This window comes from Hylaeus anthracinus, unplaced genomic scaffold (assembly GCF_026225885.1).
Source record: "Hylaeus anthracinus isolate JK02 unplaced genomic scaffold, UHH_iyHylAnth1.0_haploid 0, whole genome shotgun sequence".
Lineage (NCBI taxonomy): Eukaryota > Metazoa > Arthropoda > Insecta > Hymenoptera > Colletidae > Hylaeus > Hylaeus anthracinus.
This window is the reverse complement of record NW_026533254.1, coordinates 11,552,064-11,568,660: the sequence shown is the minus strand read 5'-3', so window position 1 is coordinate 11,568,660 and position 16,597 is coordinate 11,552,064. Positions and strand designations below refer to the sequence as shown.

At 35.5% G+C, this 16,597-nt stretch overlaps 3 protein-coding genes across 6 annotated transcripts in view; 1 reads left to right on the top strand and 2 right to left on the bottom strand.

The window, feature by feature from the left end:
* Nucleotides 1-12,486, bottom strand: part of LOC128895245 (all trans-polyprenyl-diphosphate synthase PDSS1) — a 46,560-nt gene extending 34,074 nt beyond the window's left edge. Inside the window, exon 1 of one of the 2 annotated variants that reach the window (XM_054157680.1) lies at nucleotides 12,210-12,486. In XM_054157680.1, the coding sequence (XP_054013655.1) occupies nucleotides 12,210-12,365 (156 nt within the window). In that variant the 5' untranslated portion in view covers nucleotides 12,366-12,486. The remainder of the gene's footprint in view (nucleotides 1-12,209) is intronic. The other variant, XM_054157689.1, reaches the window with a different exon arrangement.
* A 382-nt stretch (nucleotides 12,487-12,868) lies between these two features.
* On the top strand, nucleotides 12,869-14,037 carry LOC128895319 (39S ribosomal protein L32, mitochondrial). The gene is made up of 5 exons (XM_054157823.1): nucleotides 12,869-12,968; nucleotides 13,170-13,421; nucleotides 13,518-13,660; nucleotides 13,756-13,907; nucleotides 13,980-14,037. The coding sequence occupies exons 1-4, from the start codon at nucleotides 12,878-12,880 to the stop codon at nucleotides 13,873-13,875; spliced, it is 606 nt and encodes a 201-aa protein (XP_054013798.1). The 5' UTR covers nucleotides 12,869-12,877; the 3' UTR covers nucleotides 13,876-13,907; nucleotides 13,980-14,037.
* On the bottom strand, nucleotides 13,932-16,330 carry LOC128895271 (protein spindle-F). Of its 3 annotated transcripts, XM_054157745.1 has the most exons (5): nucleotides 15,444-16,329; nucleotides 15,125-15,362; nucleotides 14,932-15,023; nucleotides 14,666-14,855; nucleotides 13,932-14,584 (listed from the first exon to the last, which is right to left on the bottom strand). In XM_054157745.1, the coding sequence occupies exons 1-5, from the start codon at nucleotides 15,672-15,674 to the stop codon at nucleotides 14,289-14,291; spliced, it is 1,047 nt and encodes a 348-aa protein (XP_054013720.1). In that variant the 5' UTR covers nucleotides 15,675-16,329; the 3' UTR covers nucleotides 13,932-14,288. The 3 variants fall into 3 exon arrangements, with proteins under 3 accessions (XP_054013720.1, XP_054013701.1, XP_054013710.1); XM_054157726.1 differs by having other exon boundaries at nucleotides 13,932-14,855; nucleotides 15,444-16,330; XM_054157735.1 differs by having other exon boundaries at nucleotides 13,932-14,855; nucleotides 15,125-15,374; nucleotides 15,444-15,584.
* Nucleotides 16,331-16,597: the final 267 nt, after the last annotated feature.

Here is a 16,597-nt window from a genome sequence, read left to right as displayed (position 1 = left end):
TGAAGTTAGGTGGGTTAAAAACTATCTCATCTTTTGCTTAGCTTTACTATTTTATTTAAAGTTTTTCATCAGTCGGACAATATTATGAACTAACGCTGAAAGTACAATAAGTGGAATCAGAAATGTATACAAGTCAAAACCCGTTAGGAAGTTGTTGACATTGCATTTCTGCGTAGCTTGAATTTTATTTTTCTTTTATAATCGCGTGCCACAAAGAGTTAACCCATTCACTGCCAACTACGAGACGTCTCTTAGTTCCAGTTGATTGCAATTATTCAAGAGATAATTTTGTATCCTTTTGAGTCACGAACTCCTGGCAAAAGAAGATCGTAAATTTTCATTTTAAGATAACAAATTTAATACCACTTTTTATTATCAAAATAATAAACTGCATTACACATTTGTATTAAATCTTGGCGGCCAAGGCGAAACGCTTTAAATTTGCTTGACAGTGAATGGGTTAAAAAATTGCCAGTACGGTGATACCGGAACCCAATCGTGAATGATTGACTAAAACAGCACCGATAACCTAAGAATTCGAATCGCGTTAGGAGCACCCCTCTACCTATTTCGCAAATCCCATATTCCATCGCAAAAATCGGCTAACAAAAGCGTTACAATAACAGACAAGCCAGTCCAGTCTCGTGTTTATTTCCCAAGGAACGTGACGAGGTCTGCCAAGAGGAGTTTTACCATCGGAATATCAAAATGTCGCAGATTCGCGCTCGTGGGGAAAAACAGTACTCGGGGAATCACGTCGGGAAACGCATCCACGGAATGCGAACAACCACCTGCGGAATTAATCGAGATGATAAACCGAAGGGGAGCCTTGCGATCCTTCTAGCCAACCACTCGGGGAGTTCATTTTTCCCTCTCGTCCCTCCCACACAGCCCCTGAAGGAATGGTATTTCTGGACATACCGCACGAATTGACGAGACAGGACGTGACAGAGAACACCTTGGACCTTGGATGGCATGTCACTGTACGACTACGAATGAGAATTCGTCGTCGATCGCGTATGCGCGATGCGGCGTCTCCTTCAACGCCTCCAGTATATACCGAACGGATCACTTGCCGGCGTTTTGCATTTCAAAAAAATGCGGAAGAGCCTGCGGGGGTAGGACTGGACGATATCAAGGAGGAGCAGTTTTTCTTTTTCAGGCTGACGGAAGCGTGGCCGAGCGCCGAACAAAAGACGATGACCAGTCGGAAAGTCCTCCGAGACTTGGAGGATCCTGATGGTCGTCGTCTCCGTTAACCTCTGCAGGCATCGTTGTAGACATAAGTATCGATATATCAGCCGTTCACTACACAAATCGATCGACTCCGCTTTTCCAAAAATCTTAAATTTAATTCTCCAAGCATTTGGTATAATCATAACTTTTTACATTTATAACAGCTTCCATGAATGATAAAGATTAACGTCATTAAACGACAAAATTTGTTTGCCATTAAATAATAAATAATTTATTTCATAGGCCATTTCATCGTATTCCTCAACTTTTTGTTTCATGGAGTTAATCGATTTGTAGAATGAACGGTTCATATACTGTAACAGATACTTTTAATTAATAACCCCTTTGAAAAAATTGACGTAATCAAAATTAACATTAGACATAAGGACAGGATTGACTCTCGCACAAATCTCTTGGCAATGCTATTCCAACATAACCAGAATATTAAAATCCAAATACTATTTCAACCATTTTTAAATCATTTTTAAATCATTTTTAAATAGGTACAAATATTAAGAGAACATTTAAGAAGACAATAGAAAATGTTGATCTCTGCGTTAACAAACTGAGATACGGTGCAGTTAAGTGTGGCCGGAAATGAAGATTAGATTAAGAGAAACACGTGTACACTAACTCCACCTCTTTCGCAAAGTTCATTGATTCCTTTTTTGTCCATTCGATTGGATCACTTGAATTTCCAAGAATCCTTTTTTGCCTTGGAACCCGCCAGACATCCTAAATCACGAGACCGTGCAAAAAATTGCAATCAAATTTATATATTAGACGTGTCGCATCATTAAGATGCTATAATATCCGTGTCGTATACAAAATCTACTGTGAAGAAGCTTGTGAGTTTTTTTTTTTTACGTTCTCGTATAAATGAAATATATTAAGTTTTTGCGATGTGAAAAAAAGAAAACGAAAATTGGGATTCTGATTCCAGATTACGGGTGCAGGAGGTGCACGACCTGAACTCCTCGGATCGAACAAGTCACGGAGGATCTAAAATAAGGATCACGGAACCTTCAAAAAACGTTCGAAGACTATTTCTATGCAGTCAATGGGATGCTGAAATGTCGCAGAGACGCCTATTGAATGAGACTGTCGATTCGAGCGTTCTCGTCGTACGATTTTAAAGAATCCGAACGATTGTTGATCGTTGAGGACCCTTCGTAATCTCGACACGATCATGCCATTATCCTCCCGTTATGTTCGTGGGATATTGGAACCAAGATGAGTGGCGAATTTTGGCAGACTCGATTGCGTAAGGTTGGAATGAATGACCGTTGTTTGTGGCAATAAAAAAAATCGATCAGATAGCCCGACTGGTTGTCCGTTATTGGCGATAAAATTATTCAGGAGCGATGAGAAAGACGGCGCGAAAGAATCTCGCGATTTCTTGACGGCGAAATTATTCCACGAATGGAAAGCCATTTATTCAAAGATTGGTTAATAAGGGAACTGAGAGCACGCTTACGATGATATCTCATTTATTGCGAAACATACTGTTATATTTCTAACGATATATTATCACGAGTATTAAAGCTTTCGGAATTAAAAAAAAAAAAAGGTATGTATGTTTATCAATATTTTATAGATTAACTCCACTTTTTGAAAAATCTTGAATTTAAGTGTCAAAGCACTCGGTACAGTCATAACTTTTTATATTTGTAATAACTTTCCGGAAAAGAACTTTTTTCAATATTTATTTTAATTTATATCATAAAGGGAATTTAAACAAATAATGTACATTATTTCATCGCATTTCTCAACTTTTTGTTTTATGGAGTCAATCAATTTGTGAAATGAACGGCTCATTAATGACTCATTTGTACGAGAGTTCCATCGACAAGATAAAATATGATTCGATCATCCACTGTAGTTTAAGAGGTAGAATTGAAGTATAACATCGATGGCTGATAGAGAACTCGAAGAATTATTCATAAATTCATAGAATTCAGGAGACACCTACCTGAAGAGACTCTACAAGAGATCTGTCGCCACCTCGAGATGCTTGCTCGATTTCTTAAGCGAAAAAAAAATAACACCAACGACTCGTACGGAGAATAATGATGCACCAGGGGAACGCAATTGCATCGTGCGCGTTATGTAAAAATCGCACAGTTAATCGATCCTCGGAAGATAGGCGCATACCATAACAGTATTTAACAATCTCGACAATGCCGCGTGCGTCTGATTGATATGCCAGCGTTACGCGTCGAGATTTGTCAGCTTCATCATTCGCGACGCGCGACAACGAATTCAGAGACAACCGTGTTCATTCATGCAGCCAACGTTTCAATTGACGCACTACGAACCCGTGGATGATTCACAAACACTCCCTGAATGGAGAACCTATCACGTACCGATCTCTTTTCGACACTAATATCCTCGTAACGGTAGACCGAAGATTTTTTGGACGGGTAACACGCCCGTAGAGTGATTATATTATTTTGCTGTTCGAAGAGGACTGAATTCGATACGAGCACATTTTGCAAAACGGGAGTTGCCCTTAACTTCTTCAGAGATATCAGCGCATACGTGTACGTTCAATTTTTGACTTATTGTATATAAAGTGACATGGAAGTAAGTAATCGTCAAAGTGATAAAAAAAATATGTGCAAATATATTTGTCAATGATAAGGCAAGCAACATTTTACTTATTATATACAAAGTGACATGGAAGTAATCGAAGTAATAAAAAAATAAGTGCGATGTAATTTCTCAGTAATAAGGCAAGCAATGCAGTCACACAACCGATAGATGGCACGTGTCGATATCAATTTGAATTTCGATTTATTTTAATCGAAATAATTCATCCCTAATCAGTAAATTTTCTAGTAAAGGAACTGTAACCTTATTAGAGAGTTATGAGTAACCAGTTGTCGATTAATTAGAAGGTATCAGAGAAAATTAGTTAGCAAGTTCCGGCTGCTAATTATTCAATTGATTTAGTAATCTCGTATCGATTCTTAAACGTTTTCGCATGGAATTAACGTCGGGAGACATTAATTATGACTCGATCAGATCCTTTAACTCGATTACTGTAACATTAATACCGGTTTCTCGCAGACGAGTAGAGAAGCAGTGTCACGTTCCTCTGCACATCGCGGCCGTTCTCTTCAATTATACCCCTACCCATAGGTCAACCTCAAAGCTTACGTTCTTGTAAATTACATCTCGATAGCGAATGACGATCTACAGTAAATAATTCTCGCTACCCAACATTTCATTGATGGCCTCGCCGAGCAATCATCGTACATTGTTGGTCAGTGAATCAGAATTTCATTAAAGAGACATTCTATCGTCTCTCAAATTACTCTTATCCAACACCATATCGATTCTCTATTTCTAGCGTTCGGGCAATTACCCTTCATTACGTAGATTATTGATCGAATGATAAAGAAGACTGAACAGCGCGAAGCTTGCCTATACAAGATTTGACGAGTTAATCCAAACCGTTTAGTTAGCAACTGTATATTATTCTACCTCATTGGATAGATTATTGATCATGCAATTGCAAGTGACGAGGTTAGTGATCATGATTGCAGAGTCCTTCGAGCAATATTTCGAAAGCACGTACTTCTGGGTATAACATGGCGAATACAGAGATATTTAATCGACGATTATTATGTCATGGTAAAAACAAAGGAGTTTTTCAATTTTCAGGAAACATTTCTTCTTCGATATTTAATTAACGAAAATTGTTGAATTTATCTTATCGATACGAAAGGCGCGTTTAACGTGCTCGAGGATATCAAGTACTGATCGAATTTAAAATATGCGGCAGCGAGTGAGTTCAACGCCTGCACTGTAGTGCCGGCAATACTCAAGGCTGAGACTATTCGCTATAAGTACGCAATGTACCATAATTAACTTTCATTCCTTCGTGTATCCATGTTCCAAAGTAGTCAATATTTATATCTTGAAAAGTAGGCAGCACAATGTTTCCCAAAATTAAAATAATTCTCATTTCGAATATTTGTTTGCATATCTGTAATTTATGTGCAAGTCTAATTTTTATTCCTTCATGTATCCATGTTTCAAAGAAGTCAATATTTATATCTTGAAAAGTAGGCAGCACAATGTTTCCCAAAATTAAAACAATCCTTATTTCGAATATTTGTTTGTATATTTGTAATTTATCTATAGTTAGAATGCTTGTCTACAAAAATGGCTCCGATGCCAGTGTAAAATAATAATATGTTAGTCATCTCGAGGTTGCCTACTGTATATTTCGTTTTTTACTATTGGAAGCAATAAATATTACATTCTAAGAAAAAAAACTTTCATATTAAATTAAATCTACTTTCACTACCAATAAAGGAAACTCTGTACCAGTTACTAAAATTATTCAGCATTGATAATCGACCGAAAGGTGATTGTTTCATTCATAGTCCCTCGAAACGATGTTTCACCTTAACACACAAAAAAAAAAGAAACCTCAGGGGTAATCCAACTCTGTTGTACACCAACGAGCAATTTGATAATGTTCGTCCGGCAGTTATCTAAGAGACGTGGACATCACTCGTGCAGACGCAGTGGACGTTGATCTCTTCGTCGCCTACACCGCGTCTCGAGCAAAAACAAGAAGGGAAAGGTGTGTTAAACGGTGCAGAAGCCTCGAGGAGCTAGTAAATCGATGACTTTAATTTCACACTGTTTCACACGTTGTGTGTATTGTTTCTATACCGCGAATTTTACGCTCGCCGACGAAAAAACCCGATTGCGTAACCGACGATGTAGAAAAGTAATTCGGTGTTCTGCGTTAACTAAAAAACCGACTACGTATAGATTACATGAATCGAGACCTTTTTTTTTCGACCAGACGTTTACTACTCTCCGATGTCCTCGTTACACATTTGCGAAAATGCGTATTCATAGCGTTTAAGAGACGCCCTTTTCGACGAGCCTTGAAAGTAATTGAGCGTAAATGATAGAGTAACCATCGATAGGACGATTTCTATTTTTGACGATGCTCTGCAACGTTGAAAACCGCTAATTACGTCTGTCCGGGCTGTTCAATTAGGCCTCACAGGCTTCTGGGAACATTTCGAGATAATATCCAGATTAAATGAGAATAGTGCGCGTAATCTCTAAACAATGTATAGAATCTTACACCGCATCTCGGAAAGAATTGTATTCAGCAGCTATTCGATAACTACATTAAGCCTAATTACTTAAAATTGATTTAATTGCTTGTCCTTGTTCTAGCTTCTTAATCTCGATGAAAGTAAAGCTGAAAACAAGTCTGGAAAGCTTCTCTCATCGCTTCCTTAATTTATGTAACGTGTAACGCAACTGAAGAAACTTTTCTACAAGTGAAAACAGAATCATATTTCTCGAGCTATTTCCTTTCGCCTAGTATATTGTACACCGACGTCACCGCGAGTGGCGATCTGTAATAGCGCGTACATAGGTCTACGAAAGTATTTGGACGTTTACCAAATATCGCGAAAATCCAACGAAAATGATGCAACCGTTGAACAATTTTTAGGTGTACCATCCTGTCTCGTCATGTGTTTCTCAATTAGGATTTGCATTAATTTTGGTACCGTTGCGATTAGTTTCACAATTTGTGGGATAGAATCTTTATTATTCCTCACTTTTTTTTTTTTTTTTTTTTTTTTTTTTTTTTTTTTTTTTTTTTTTTTAAGAAAAGTTGAAGACACGGTGTATCGAAACACGGTTTACTCTGTTCGGAATTGAGTTTATAAGTACAATATTTGAAGTCCTCTTAGCGCACGAGTGACCTAAGCCAGGCGAAGTGACGACGAAACGCGATCTTCTCGAAACCGAACCAGCATTCTGGTTCGACGACTGTGTTCTCGCAATAATTTGTGGTACTTGCGAAACGATCACTGTGCACGATGCACGTCGATCATTTCGTTCGCCATGAGCAGCCTCGATCGATCCTAGGATCGATCGCGCGCCGAGGAATATAAAACTGTAGAATCTAGGTTGAGGTATGTCAGTAGCCTTTTGGTCAGTGTATCTCAAACTATGGGCCTCTCGATGAAAAGACACCTGTTGGTGGAATCAGTAGAATCTGGTGGAATGTTCACAATGTTTAATTTACACCGTTCGCTATGCAAACAAATAACCGTGAACAATTATACCATTCTCATGTGGGTCTTCTCAGAATTTATTTAATAATAAAACTTAATTTCTGACTGAACGAGCAAATTTTCATTAATTCATGAAAAGATAAAATTATCCTATCGCAAACGAAAGATTTTTTAACAGAAGTGGAATAGAAAGTGATGAATATGTTGCAAATGAAAAACAATTTTGATCAATCGACTAACCAAAAATAATAGACAATCCAAACGTAACGAGGTGTAAACAATTGTTGCATTGATTTGAAAAAAGTTTCTATTTCGTCTAGGTTCTCTTCGTAGAGCCCCCAGAGGACCGCTGTTTGAGAAACACTGCCCTAAACGATCTCTGATCGATTTTTTGTGTGTGCTTCGTCGCTTTTTTGTCCTTTGGAAACATAGAAAGAGTCGTCGTACTTGAGACACCTGGACACCTGATTATATATCGATATTCCAATACACGTGTGATTATAATATCTCCACTTATAGCATAATTGACGACTGTCCTAGTAATTGACCGTTCGCGTGGACGTCGATTAATCTCCATTGAGCAACACTGTCCGTTACGATTAACAATCGTGAATGAAAAGTTACTGTTTTTATTTATATCAGAAACTTGTATTAGATGTAACTATCTTGAGCGATATATTCAAGTATACTCTTTTGTTCCGGGACTTGTTTATAATTAATAGAGTAGAATAGATAAGAAATTCTTGCGTTGCAATAACGTAGAAATAAATATAAAAAGAATCCAGAACAACCAACGGTATGATATGTTCCAAAAATTGAACAAATTGTATATTAAACAACAGAGAATTCTATAATTTTCTTAACATTTTGCAACCAAGTACTCGAGTATAAGGAATTCGCCGAATATTAAGAATTAAACTTGATTGAAAATAGAATTCTTGTGTAAAACATTATTTAATACAACGCTCGTCTTACGTAACTTTGAAAAAGAGAAAGCGTTTCAAAATGGCAAACGGATTAAATAATTTTCAATCGTTGAATATGCAAACATACCGAAATGACACAATCCGGCCATTTTCGAGTCTATGGTAAAACGATCTTAGAGAATATTTTAAATAAATTTAACCTTTGAGTCATTGCTACTACTTTCTTAACTAAACGAAAAGGAATGCTCTTTACGCGCTTAAAATTTAACTTTTTGTTTAATACAGTGCACGAATAAGAATTGAAAGATGGTAACGATCGAATCTACGCTCCGGAAAAAAAATTGTACACGAGTATAAAACCAGTTAAAGGTTAAACTGTAAAAACTCACGAAGTGAAGGTTCGTAAATGTCAGGAGCGCATGTTCGCGGTCATTTGCGATGAGCTAACCGCGGGAGCGATATAACTATTATCAGTGAAAGTAATATACATATATATAAAATATTTTTTGGACGAGAAAACGTGCCACGTTCATCCTTGAAAAGCAAGTATTCTTAATTGCAACAGCTTTGAGCGAAGCACATTCAACGAAATATCAAAAACAAGTAACCGGATGTGGTATTGAAAGAAACAGCTAGATGGCTGGTCAGAGTACTCGATAAAAGCACAGAGTACATTCGAATTACAGGTACGTGATCGTGTTTTGCTCGTAAAACTCACAAAATGGAGTAAAAAGACTTTGAATAAATACTGGGTCGTCTTACATGTTTATGCTACTTGTTCTTCTATTCAAATAAATATTCAAATGTTGTGAAAAAATGTAATCACCTTTTCTACGATCTTTTCTTAGAAAGAAAATTTCCATATACTTTTTGTTAAATATGAATACGAATTTGTGGTATAATGTATGTCTTTATCCCTCAGTAAGTTTATAGGTGTGCAAGAGTTACAAAGGTCATCGTCTTTTACATCGAAAGTGAACATTTTATTCCTAATCACCAAATACATCGGGTGTCCCATCATTTCGTGGTTGATTTGGTATCGAAAGTGTACGTTCTATGGTTTCTGAAACGAAACTGGAGAGTTTCCTATGTTGATTCGCGCACCGGCTCGTCGAGTACAGTGCGCAGTAATTTAACAACAATCGCAATTGTAAAACTATTCACGCATTCCTATGCGTGCGTACGCACGTGGAACGTTGGCGAGAATTGACATGCCAAAAGCACAAACGCCGTGCGTCAATGAAGGAAATCTTCCTTATTGTACGCGAGTTATGGAGACGGACGACTATGAAACAGAACTTGCAAATCGACGATGTTAATGACCTTATATTTGCATTAAAAATCAGTTTCAGACAGTTTCAATGACAAGTCGGCATTTTTTGCACAAAATCGGAGCTCTAGCATGGGTTAAATGGGTTATAAAAACGCAATGATCATAAAAGTAGGAGGAACAAAAACATAACACCAAAGATTATGGACTAAAATTTAATAAAAAGGACATTGTTAGAAATATGACATAATTAGGAATTAATGCGCCAATTAATTTAGGCGCCATTTCTTTCTTCCTTGCGCTTTGTATCCAAGTTCACGATCTGCGTTTGACAATGATACCATTACCAAGCATTGAAGTCACTCAAGGAGAGCGATGATTGTAACAAGGAAGTTGCAAACAGACGATGTTAATGACCGTACATTTGCATTAACAAGGAAGATATTTGTAGCTGGTTCTAAACCTTCTTCAGGACACAATAAAATCACGATTATTTTTATCTCTATTATTCTTACACTTTTAATTTAGTTAACACTGACGTGAAATATACTTGAGAAACTTATTTATGAATATACACCCATAAATGTAATAGTTACACAAAACTTGAAACTAATTCTGAAGAGGTTAAATATATCGCTCGTTTCATCCAATAAATCATGCTCTGTATTCCGTGTACACGTAACAGCCGGTGTAAATCTACATTTTCTAGATCGTGGATGCACTCATTTATCCTGCGCAGAATAAAGCACACGCAATATTGTCTGCCTATAAAATTCGAATGAAAAAATGTTCCTTTTTTTTTTAAAAAAAAAGACGTGAGAAGGTATCCTAAAGAGTACGAAACCCAGTGATAAATTGTAGAAAATCGTAGAAAACGTAGATGCTCTATAGTGGGTCTCGATTCGTAGGTGAATCCGTGTGTAAGAGATCTATACACGCGGGGCACAGCTGAACGAGCCGAGAAAGTCAAGAGCGTGGATTCCATGGGCTAACCATGCTCGAAGAAGGATATCTCACGGGCCAGTTAGCCTACTTACGAGAAGCGAGACTTGAAATTCGTCGCGTTGCCCTCAGCGACCGGTTTCTCGCTCTTACCGATAATATTGACTATCGTCGCCGTAAAAATAGAGAAACAGAATCTCCGCTCAAGCAACGCCCTGTCCAGCGAGCCATCGTTTACCTAAGACTTGCGTAATAACTAAGGACGATTAGCCGTCCGTCGATGTGCCGAACCCAACGTCAGCGAATCGCGAGCTATCGAAAGAAGATTTCAAAATCCGGTCTCCGTGTCACTTTCCAGCAGTGAAAGTCGTGCAATTCGTTTGGATGTTCGTCGAACAATTTATGGAAAACTTTCGTTAGAGGCCATTAAGGTGCTTAGAAATTCAGATGGAATTAGAAACTGTTGGCGAGAGGTTAATATTCTATAACAGAGTAGGCTCTGTTCTGAATATGTATCTGAAACAATTACTTCGTTTTTTTTTTTTCTTCGTTGATATATTTATTTGCTCCATTTGTAAACGGGGACTTCGTAGCACAAGGTTAATCGAAAAAAAAGAACATGCAAATCTCATTGTGCATTTATAAGAACTTCTATTTTACTTTGTAGAAAAGTATATAATATACTATGAAAAGGATATTACATCTTTATAACAGTTAAATAAAAATATTTGCAAAGTTATGAATTTTTTAAAACAGATCTAGATTTTAGATTGCATATTTTCATAAATATACACACGTAAATGAAATACATGTACAAACATATGTTATATATAATAAAATTACTAATTTTGAAATACCGTGTACACATATACAATTGTCGAATTTGAAAAGATTGAGAATTTACTTTAATAGATATTACACATGATGTATAAAATGGATTCAAATTCGTTCGCTGCGCATGCGTGCAGCGGTCAAGCGTCGCTTGCCCAGTCAATAGAAAGTTTAAATAATATTCCAGGTACAATCATCCAATATTACAACAAACACAGTTAATAATAATTAAAATATTGATTTTAGAAAATACTTTCGCTAAGAAATTGTTAACATTTTTAACGTGATGCTGTTTTATAGGTGTTAATATGAACTACGTCTGTAGCAGACGCCAACTAGGTCGTCTGCTAGGAACAGCTGACAGTTCGACCGCACAAAAACGTGGTTTCACGCAAACTTTACTGACAGTCTTTTACAGGAGTGACTTTCCATTTATTGTCACGTGGATCTGTCATTAGAATTGCAACACGCGCATGTACATAACAAAAATAGTCTTTGTACGTTCAATATATCACACTAAATTTCCTCGATACAGTAACTCAATTTACCGACACGTACCGAGACATTATGTAATTTACTAAGTCTACAAAGTCGGATACAATCGTCTATTTTACACATTTTATCAACACTGACAAATTATTTTATACTCTTTTTTCGAAATCCTTGCGGAAATCGACACGATAAACCAAATGATTAATAGCGAAAAAAGATTCTTAAACTTGAAGCGAATGTAGGTTATGTCGGCAACAACATGCGGATGATTCGCGATATTCCATCAAAGATGAATGAAATAGAAAGAATTTATGGGCGTGTTGTAAAGTACCTATGCTCTGTAAGCTCAGAAATAATTTGTGAATACAGTGACAAAGCTATGTTGACCGTAGATAAGATTTCCTTGTGCATTGGCAACTACACTGTAAAACGAAATTAACGTACCTGACAATGTTGAACCAAAGCACTGGTCTGCTGGTCGATTCTGGGTCGTGACTTGACACATGTCGTTGAAACTTTCCTTCGTAATTGGGCGAAATGTCCGAACTGGCACAATTTCTCTGCACGAGCACAGAGCCTACTCGACCCTATACACGCCATAGCGAAAACTGTAGTGAGGCGAGTCACACGACTCGTGGAGACTTTCGAGTTCCGCTAGTCCCCACCGATACTTCAAAATCACTCCCCCACCCACTTTTCCCTTCCCCACTTGTAAACACAACTGCTGTGCACGGCATTAATCGGAGCTGTATTCAAAATAATTAAAGACTTTGGCCATCGAATAATTTACGAAGAAAGTATTATCTCGAAGGAACGCTAAATAAATCGATTGTTAGCGACATCTAATGTAAAATGTGTGTCATAATTTTGTCATTCAAACTTTGTTACATTTTACAGACTTCTTATTAATCCCTATATGTACTTTCGTATAATTTAAAATAAACCTTTTATCATCTATTTTAGAGTATAATTTCAACGAGAGTAATATATAATGACAGGGCAGAATTGTTTAGAAATTACTGCATAAATGGGAATCATCCTTAATCTCACGTGCTATTCTATCTGTGTTTTGTTGTATATGTACACACACTGATCTATGCTAGCCTTTAAACATGGCGAGCGGTCTTATGAGTAGGTTATCTCGTGCTTTTAAAACATTTGAGCAAGCAATTGATATTATTCTTGGTCGAGGTTTCCCACCAGGTAAAAACAGTAACGTTACTTATTTGTAACGTATATTATAATTGTATTTGATTGTGTAATTACACTTTAAAAATAAGAGATTTTATGTTGTTAACTTTCCTAACCTCTGAAGATTATGATAAATTGAAATTAATTATAAGCAATTGTCAAATATTTTATATTTAACGCTATAGTCATAAAATATTATTTACCTTTATTCAGGAGGATTGTGTGCAATCGATTGTAACCATGTGATGAATCAAGTACAGCCTAGTAATGGTTCTAAACGATCTTTAAAAGATATTTTGAACGATGGATTTTTATGGGCTGTACCTAAATGCCGTCGATCTGTTGAAAAACGACTTAACAGAAAATTCGGTTTTCCTGAATATAATTGGAAGCCGCATGTTCCCAAAACTAATATTTTAATGTGCAGAAAATGTGGTCATGATTACGAGGCTGGCACTCTTTGCGGTAAAACATCTAATATGATTTTAAATATTAAAATATTTACATATATGAGTAATGAACATTGAATATGTCAATTTACATTTTGTCAAATTTGTATAGGATATTGCTATGAAATAGTAAAAAAGGAAACACTGGAAATTCAAGAAGTTATAAAAAATCAATTGGGATTACAACCAGTAGAGGAAAACATTGTTGTATTATATGAAGGAGAAAAAAAACATATGTCAGACGAGTTTTGGAAGGTACTCAATTTACTTATACTATTAATTATAATGTGTACTTGACACAGAAACTAATATGTATGTCTGATATATAATGCATAATCATTTTGATACAGAAACAAAGAATCGTTGAATTACCTAAGAAAAGACCTGAATGGTTTAATCAGAATTTACTACAATCTACAGCAAAAGAACCATCTGACTCAGAAGATGTAAAAACTAAAGATTTGCCTTAAATAAAAAATCGAGAAGGTTTTACATTGGCAAGGTATTTTGTTTGTATTAAATAAACTTAAAAGAATAATTGATATATTGTTTAAATTTACTATTACAATTGCAGGTAACTTCACAATATTGTACTTCTCTGTTTTCATAAACAATCGTATTCACTATTTGTATATTAACTCTCTTTATTCAAATTGCATTTCCATGTATGATGATTATTTGCTACCCGTAAATACTATTTAGATCAATAGCTTATAAAATTCAGTAATCGATAACACTTCTAACCCTGGCCTAGTTACCCCACTTTCAGATAATATGTATACTATTTATATGTCCTATCTGTTTTTAAAATAGCATATATGCAAAATTTGCAAACAAATTGAAATTACAAAATCATAACAAGTACCCGTATCTCCAACAATTATTAGTGAACAATTTCAAAACTGCTTGATGCGTCTTTACTAAAGTGACTTAACACATGTTCATGAAATTCTATAAACAAAGTAGCTTTCCCATAAAATAATCCACATAATGGACAAATTCTATTGACTTGTTCTGTATTATCCGTGGAGTTGGAACATTTGTCTAAACATAAACTCGACGTTTGTAGGCTGGTTTGAGTTGCGCCATGTTCTTTAAAACTTTCATCAGAATCAAATTGTGTGCCTGTTTGGCACATTTTTTTATTTGCGTTCATGCGACAAATATTACACATAGCTCCTGTAAAGTTAATATTTCTATTTTGGTTGACAATACTTCGTTGTGTGGGTAATAAACACTTGCTTGCTGTATTGTACTTACCTTCTTTCATTTTTTTAAAATGCTGCAGTGCTCTTTTTAATTTAGTTTGTTGCGCTAATAAAGTATTTCTCATTTGAGTCAATCTAACATCATGTTGTTTGAGTAATTCTAAATCTGTATCCGAATCCTCTGGGTAAGTGAAACCAATATTTTGTAAATTGAATTCAGTATTGTTTTGTAGTTCAACCATCTAATTATATAACAATGAAATCTAAGTACACATGCCTTATAAATTTAATAGATTTATTATGGTATTATTTACTTACCTCTGCATATTGTTGTTCAAGATCAGACTTTTCTAACATAATGCTATTTATAAGCCTTAATGATATTTCCTCTAAACTCTGTTCCCTTCCACCTAAAAGTACAAATATAATGTAAAGTTTTATACATTTGTTACATCTAGTAGGTATTCTATAATCAAGTATAAATCATTACTTGTAGTTAACAGTTCATTACCATCTTCCTGTTTTGTGGTATGAGAAACACCATCAAAATTATAGGACACAATCTCAGATGGTTGAGCTGGAGAATGTTGTTTAAGTGTATCAGAGATTTTCGTTAATTGGCTTCCTAATGATTTATTTGTTCTTGTTAATTTTGTTAATCTTTTCCATAATTGGCGATTTTCTGCTGCTACCATAAAAATTTGATGAGTGAGTTGAGACTTCTGTTTCGTAAGCTCTTCTACTTCTTCCTGTCAACCAAACTGTATTAAAGTATAATGCATAAAAGTGTAAAGTACAAATACTTTATACATTAATATAAATATATAAACCTTTAAGTTTTGTACAATAGTTTTCTCATTATTATCATTGACTTTCACAATTGCTGTAGACTCATTTTTAGCACATTCAATCTTCAAACACATATTTTCTTCTTCGACGATAGTTAACCTTGTTTCTAATTGTCGACAACGTTCTTTCATGGTTTTTAATGCAACTCGTAATGCATAATATGAACTATGTTTATCGTCATCCAAGTTCTCTGAATGATCCATATCACTCATAATAGAGCAGTATCAGTTACACAATTTAACAGTCACTAAAGTTATAATTGCAATTTCGATCTTCTGCATAAGTTAAGATAATATACAAGGAATAAACGTAAATGTTATGTATTTACATCACGGAGAAGGGAATATTATAGATGTAGTGTAAAAAAAATGTTTCACAATGAAAAATAATTAGATTAATAGTTTTCATAAGATATTTACATTAGGTTAGATCGTTACATATTTTAGTAGTTTAATATTATCAGAAAAGTATCATTGCTCGTACATAAATCTTTACGTCTGCAATTTCGTCTGTTCATTAAAATTAGTTGATAAACATAGGCATCGATCAACGATCATCATTTCCGATATAACAACCCATTTTTTGTGAATCCCCTTGTTGAGAAATCGTATCGTAATATTTGTATAATTATTAGTCAGCAATATACTTTCACTATTTTGTTTATATTTATGAAAAAGGTAAACATGACGAAATGCGTTACGTGCATTTAATCTCAACACAACTGACAGTTCCTTTTAAATGCTATCGCGAAAGTAATTGACGCACTCTTACGTTATATTTATATAGGATGTTTTCAAAGTCCCTATTTATTTTTATAACTGGCCAAAGTGATTTTATTTATAAAAGAAAATCACTGATTTCAACACCAACCAAAACGCTTACTCGAAGTAGAAGTGTGTGGTTGGTGCCAGAGTTGGTGACTTTCTCTTAGAAACGTCTTGTTTCTAATTGTTATTTATGTATACAGGGTGTCCCAAAATTGTTGTAATACATTGAAAAGGGTGGTTGGGGAGGTGATTTGAAACAACTTTTTCCTTAGCGAAAATGTTGTCCGACTCTTCGTTGAGGAGATATTAACGGAAAACACTGACCAATCAGAGCGCTCGGATGCCGGTGGAGCGAAGGCTACGCACTA